Below are 6,807 nucleotides of genomic sequence, written 5' to 3'. Positions count from 1 at the left end.
ATTCCCAGGAGTGACGTGTCTGGCACAAGATGGGTGCTCAGAAACCAGCAAAGATCCAAAGCCGATACCTGGAGGCCCCCTCCCCCTGCACTGAGTATACTGTTTCTAGAGTTGCCTGTCAGGACTCCTTTTTGGCCTGGACCGTACTGGAGTCTGTCTGGCTATTTCGGGGGAGTGGCAAACACAGAAAATGGGCAAAAAGGAGGGAACTTGGAGCGAGGGTACAAGCTTACCTGGAGCTGGAAGGTAATCGCTTCCTGCGGGGCTGGGGAGGAACTTTCTCCTTAGGATCTCCAGGGATGGATGTGAAGAAAAGGCGGAAGCCTGAAATCCAAGGAGCAGAGTCAGCACTGCAGGTGGCCACCTGCCCTCCCTTCCGCGTGCCAAGGCTGCCTGTTCCTGCCCTCAAGGAGCTCCTAGTTCAGAGGAAAAGACATGGGAATCACTGTCACCGCACTAAAAAATGATGCATGCTTGATGTCCACCAGAACCTGAGGACAGGGTGCTTGCCAAACCAGGTCAGCATGCCATCAGAAGCTTCTGGAAATCAGCAGCTGAGCCTCCTGCCTAAGGCAGCCTCCAAAACAGCAAACATGCTGGGCACGGGACAGACAGATGCAGATGGGAGGGCTCATGGGTGAGGTGGTACGGGGCTCCTGCTCAGGGATGGACAGATGAAATCACTTCAAGCAAGTGATTTCATTTCTCAGAACCTCAGCTTCCTTTATAGCTTCCCTGTAAACTGGGGTATCACCATCATGCCTGCCTCAGAGCGGGACTGAGCAGAGGAAAGAATATACCGAAACTCCAGACACATGGTAGGCAGTCAATTAAATGACAGCTGATATTAATAGTATAACCACTCACCATCATCCTCTGGGGTGACTCTCTGTACCTCAGCCTTTGTTGGCTCCTTCACTACTTCTGAGATGGAAATGGAGCTAAGGGGGGAGGAGATGGTTGAGATTTTTGGTAACAACAAGAGAAAGTTATAACTTTTTTTTTAAGTGGAGGGGATAAAGGCATGAGATCTTAAATGCAATACCAGGAATCTCATTAGTGTGGTAAGAATGCTAATGACTACAACCATTTCATGCTCATCAGCCCCTGCCAGCTCCAACTGCAGTGCTTCATTATTGTAAACCTCACTTTATTCCAAAAAGTGATGAAGTTTTAAACATACAACAAAATGAGTGCAATTTCAGATAGGACAAAGAGAAAATAAGGGCAGGCAGGACAGAAAGAGCTGGAAGTATAATCAGGAAGTCTTATACGCTTGCTAGGGAAAGGACACGTTTTGCTTTGAGTTTCCTGGCAGCAAGCATGAAAAGGGAAACATAACCATCTAGAAAAGTGGCTCAGAGGTCAGTTTCTAGAAAGGGCAGACAGACCTGTTTTTTTTTAAATTAAAACAAAAATTGAGACAATTATAGACTGTCATGCAGTTGCCAAGAAATAATGCAGTGAGATCCTATATACCCTTTGTCCAGTTTCTCCTTATACCACTGTGTATAACTATATAATCTTACAACCAGGAAATTGACACTGATAAAGTCCACTGACCTTTTTAGACTTGAGAGATTTGGGCTTTGAATCTTGCCTTTGTCATTTATTAGCTGTGTCCCCTTTGTCAAGTGACTTTGACTTCATCTCTGAGCCTGTTACCCAACTGTATACTGGGACTGATAACCCTGCTCTTAGGGGTATCACAAGGATTAGAGGAGAGAGTGGCTGTCAAGCACTTAGCACAGAGCTTGGCCACAAGCAGGTGCTCAGTCAGTGGTAGCTATGATGACAATGATGATTATTGTCATTGAGATAAGCAACATGGGGTATCAAACAAAAATAAGTCCCCTCTCCAGAAGCAGAGAGTAGGGAGAATTGTGAGAACAGGAAGCATCTGTCTGGTGAAGGCGGACAGAGAAGTCCCCATGCACTGCAGAGACAATGCTCTCAACAATGTGCCTGCAGTAAACACAGCAATGCAGTGGGCACCTTCTCCTAGCTGCCTTCTGTACATCCCAAAGGCACTCTCTCCAACTCCTTGGCAGGAAAGTAATCTAGAGAGGGAAACCATTGCTGCCCAGGTGCTTGACCCTGACCTGAGTACCTGACACAGAGGTTCACTGTTGGTCCACAGGGGAAAGTCTGGAGACATTTTTAGTTGTCATAGCTAATGGGGGAATGCTATGAGCATCTAATGGGTAGGGGCCAGTGATGCTGCTAACCATCTAAATGTACAGGAGGGTCCCCGACAACCAAGAATAATCCAGTGTAAAATGTCCACAGTGCCAAGGCTGAGAAATCCTGATCTAACACAAGGGACCAACTGCAGAATCATTTAAATCACTTTGCAAAGAACATAAAAACACTGCAAGGAATATTCTGACCATGGCTGGCCTGAATCCTGCTGGATTTCCCCCTGGGGAAATGTCTGGTGTGGGTCACTGCAATGCCAGGCAGATCTTGTGCACCCTGAAGCCAATCAATCAAGAAAAACTGCTCCCTGGGTTGAAATGCTAACTGACCCTCCTAAATACATTTACCACATTCTCAAGCTAGGAACCAACACTAATGACATGGTGGTTCAGGCTGCTGAAGTCTGGACCAACATTCTGTCCCCGAAGTGCAGTTGGTTTCATTTTGGGAGGATTAATTTGTTCTTTATGTCTACTTCAAATGGAAGGAGTATGGCCTGAACATCTTCACCTCCCTTTCAAAATCTGCTAGGGTTCTGCCAATCTGTAATGGATTGTTTTAATTCAAAATGTGTTTTATGGTACATTGATCAGAGTTCCGTGAACCAAAGGCACTGTGGCCAAATGAGTTTGGAAATTGCAAGTTACACAGGTCTCTTTACTGCAGGACTTCTCAGAGCCTTGAATACACTACTATGAGCCTAAATCTCCAAGGGCACATAGAGGTATGTAGACTGCAGTGCTTCTCAACTTCTTTGCTGTTGGACCCCTTTATTCTAAAGCCATACTTTGAACTTGGGGCTCATTTTATAAATGCTGACCTGGATCTTTACAGATTGTATTCTCAAATGTAAGACAGCTGGCACTGTGCCTGGCAAACAGGGCCCAAGAATAGTACTTCCATCTGTCCCTTGCCCTCTGTGGTGGGAATGAGCTCTTGCTTCTTCGGGTGCTCTCTTATTTTCATGGCAGTAGGATAATGCAGTGATTAAGAGCATGGCCTCTGGAGTCAAATACACTTGGGTGTGAGTCCCAGCTCTGCTCCTTACTCCCTGTGACCTCAGGCAACTGCTTCTCCCGGAGAGCCTGTTACTTCACCTAGAGAATCAGGATAATGTCAGCACCTGCGAGGTAGGGCAATGACTGCAATGATGTTGTACCTGCCCACACCTGCTGGCACGGCAAGAGCTCCCAACTGATGTTAGCCGTTACTGCTCATATTAATGAGGGCAGGAGAAGAGAAGGGACACTTTCGGTTACCTGTCGAGGAGGGCTCCCAGCTTCTTGGCTACGTGGGCTCGGAATTCGGGGGTGGTCTGAAGCTCGTTGCCATCTTGATCATGTTCATCCACCTTACGCCTATTAACAACACAAAAGGACCTCAGAAAGTCCAGTTCAGAAGCTGCCCCAATGAGGGCAGGGACTGCATGTATCTTATTCACCCTGATATCCCAGGTCTAAGCTAGCATCTGGCACACAGCAGGGAATCAGTATTTATTAGATGAATAAATAAAGCTTGAATCTAAAATGCACAGTACCTGAGGCTTAGCTGGGTGGCTGGCAACTGATTATTTGTGGCACCTGTGGAAATAATGAACCGTGAGACATTTACAAAAGGAAACAACAATATCTGCTGTGATTTTAAGTGATCATGTATAATTCATTGAATCTTCCCAATGATCCAATTAGATAGATCATTATTGCCATTTTGCAGAAGAGGAAAGTGAGGCAAGGAAATGTAATATAACTGCCAGTGTCAACCAAGGCTAATAAGTGATAAGAGCTGGGAGGACTCAGGCCATTTGGTTCCAGAGCCCTCCTCTAAACCACCATGCTAAGCAGGCTCGTCTAGCTGTGATCTAATTCCAGCATCTCCTGAGCACCTACTGTGTGCCTGGCTGTGTGCTAAGTGCTGTGGAGAAAAGAGAAGAGGGTGGCTCAATCATGCTGATTACATTTTTCAAGCCAAGACATTGGGAATGCCTGGCCTGGTGGTCATTCACTCAACCAAATACTGAAGGTCTAATATTACCCAGGTGGTGTTCTAGTTGCAGAACAACTAAGGCAAAGATCCCAGGCCCCATGGAGCTTACATTCTAGTCAGTAGAAACAGATGACAAAAAAACCACACCTAATTAAAGTATAAAATTAGATAATAATGAGTATAATGGGGAAAAAAGGGGAGGAAGATGTGAGTGCCAGGTGGAGATCATTTAAAAAAGCAGGGAGGACATCACTGATAGGTGACACTTGAACAGACATTTGAAGGAGGTGAGGGAGCGAGTCAAATGGGTAACTGGGGAAGAATCTTCCAGTTGGAGGGAAGAGCACCTGTAAAGGCCCTAAGACAGAAGCCCGTCTGGCCTACCAGCACGGCCAGAGCCCAGTGAGCTGGGGGAGCAGCCTGGGGCTAAATCATGAAGGGCCTAGGGCCTGGTGGGCCAATGTGAGGACCTGGGCCTTGAGGGAGGTGAGGAGCCCCTGGAGGATTCTGCAGAGAGGAAGGATATAAACAGATGTAGGATTTTACAGACTCCCTCTGGCTCCAGTATGGAAAAAGACCATAGTGGGACAGGACAGAAGACTGCTGCAAGAACTGAGATGGTGAGACGTGGTAGGACACTAGATGCATGTATTTGGAAGATGGAATCAACAGGATTTTGCTGATGAACTAGGCAGGTGGTGAAAGATGAACTAGACTAGTGAAAGATGGCTCTGAGGATTTTAACTTAAATAGTGGGACAAAATGTGTTTATGTATTTAAGGCACCAACTCAACAAAACGGACCCTTGGAAATTCTGGGCCCAAAGCACAGCACAGAATGCAAAATGCCCAGCACAACTGGAATTTGGTAATGTGGAAGCCCGAGACAGTCTTTAAAGATCTGCATTTCCACATAGTCATGGACCCAAGGGTGGGAGTTTCATCTACAATGGGCACTTGCCTGAGGCAGGGAGTGTCATAACAGCAGGTAACAGCATGGGCCTGGAGTCAGACACACCTGGATTTATGCCTGGCTCTGAAGAGAGAGGCAGGCAAGGAATGGATTCCAAGGGGCTTATCAGCCCTTTTAAACAAAAACAATGTTCTTAACCTTGCAAAGCCTGGCTCCCTTTTCAGAACAATGTTTTAAATCTATAGAGTAGAACACATAAGATCACAAACAAAACAAGATGAAACCAGTGATACTGAAATGGTTATCTTTAATAGTAAAAAAATAAAATTTGGCATACTAATATATGTGTTTCTTTATTAATGCATTAAATACCATCCACTGTGGGGTCTAAAAATTGCTGCAATTTTAAAGCAGGATGAGTGTAAATGATATTTTTCCCAAAATGTTATTGTGAATAAAATATTTTGATGCATATGCAAAAACTAATGGAATACGAAAACTTTTTACACTTGTTTGGACAAAATAGCAGGTATTGCCAAAACTAGTGTGGCTTGTTCACATGCATGATAGAGATGCTAAATTTCAATAAAGGTCGGTAAAGATGAAATATTTTTCCCATTCCAAATTCACGGACTCTGGATTCCATCCATGACTAAGTACCCGTGTTCCCGGGGCTTTTCACTCCCGGGCACTAGGGAGTCACAGTCAGAGACATGCTTAGGACACAACTCACTGGCAAGCCCCGGGTGTGAGAAGATGCTGAAGGCGGGGAAAGGCTGGATGTGCGAATCCAGGAAGAGGATGTCGCATTCACCCTGGCTTGGTGGCGGACTGCCCCGTGTGCGACAGTGACGAAGGGCCGAAGGAAGCAGTTGAGAGACAATCGGGTGCCTCAGTTTCCCCGACTGGGATGACAGACACCCTCCCCTTTGCATCTGCCCGCGCCGTGAGTCCGAAGCCCACCCAGTCCCTAGTGCTTTCCCCAGGTAAGAAGTCGAGTTCCTGCGACTACCTCTCACCGCCCATCCTCTCAGATCCCCGCGGAAGATCCCACACCTTTCGGCCAGGCTCCCTGAACACAGTCCCCTACCGGCTCTTGGCTTCTCCGGCACGCTCGGGCGCTGCTCCAAGCCCCAGGTCGGCATCGCCGCTTCGCGGCACCTTGCCAGCTCCTCTGCATCGCTGCCGCTGCTCTCCAAGTCGCTCGCGGACCCATTGGACGCGGCCATCTCGATCCACCGCAAAGGATTCTGGGGGGACGCCTCCACTGGTGACGCTACGTGAGAGCGAAGAAGCGCAGGGCATGGTGGGGACTGCAGTTCTCAGGCTCTGGCTGCCCCGGGCCACCAGCTGGCCTGGCGGTGTCCTCAAATGTGATAGCTGGAAGGGCCTAAGAGATTAATTTCTCCATCCTTTTCTAGATGAGGAAGCGAGACCTTCAGAGGAGAAGAAATTGCTAAAAGTCACAGAAGGAGTTAATGAGAACAAGCAGTTGTTCCAAGTTTTGATTTAAAGTGGTTTCATTATTACCATTTATTCCAGTAATTCCAAAATCTGAGTATCAGAAACGCCTTGGGAAACTTGTTGAGAACAAAATTCAGATTATTGGATTTAATAAAAAAACCAACTGAATCAGAATCTCTGAGAGGTGGGACTCAGGAATCTGTATTTCCTTCAGTATCCTAGGGCCTTGTGCTACTCAGAGTATCATCC

General features: G+C 46.7%; 1 protein-coding gene across 5 annotated transcripts in view; it reads right to left on the bottom strand.

Moving 5' to 3' along the window:
* C14H12orf43 (chromosome 14 C12orf43 homolog) overlaps positions 1–6,358 on the bottom strand; it is a 29,881-nt gene extending 23,523 nt beyond the window's left edge. For 2 of the 5 annotated variants that reach the window (XM_036929197.2, XM_057491244.1), the window contains exons 1-5: positions 6,185–6,357; positions 3,737–3,779; positions 3,459–3,557; positions 868–941; positions 234–324 (exon numbers count right to left, since the gene is read on the bottom strand). In XM_036929197.2, the coding sequence (XP_036785092.2) occupies positions 234–324; positions 868–941; positions 3,459–3,557; positions 3,737–3,779; positions 6,185–6,323 (446 nt within the window). In that variant the 5' untranslated portion in view covers positions 6,324–6,357. Of the gene's footprint in view, positions 1–233; positions 325–867; positions 942–3,458; positions 3,558–3,736; positions 3,780–6,184 lie in introns of all 5 variants that reach the window. The other 3 variants (XM_036929194.2, XM_036929195.2, XM_036929196.2) reach the window with 2 other exon arrangements.
* Positions 6,359–6,807: the final 449 nt, after the last annotated feature.

Source organism: Manis pentadactyla, chromosome 14 (genome assembly GCF_030020395.1).
Source record: "Manis pentadactyla isolate mManPen7 chromosome 14, mManPen7.hap1, whole genome shotgun sequence".
In the NCBI taxonomy this organism is placed as follows: domain Eukaryota; kingdom Metazoa; phylum Chordata; class Mammalia; order Pholidota; family Manidae; genus Manis; species Manis pentadactyla.
Note: the sequence above shows the minus strand (reverse complement) of the source record. Positions and strands in the feature narration are given on the sequence as shown.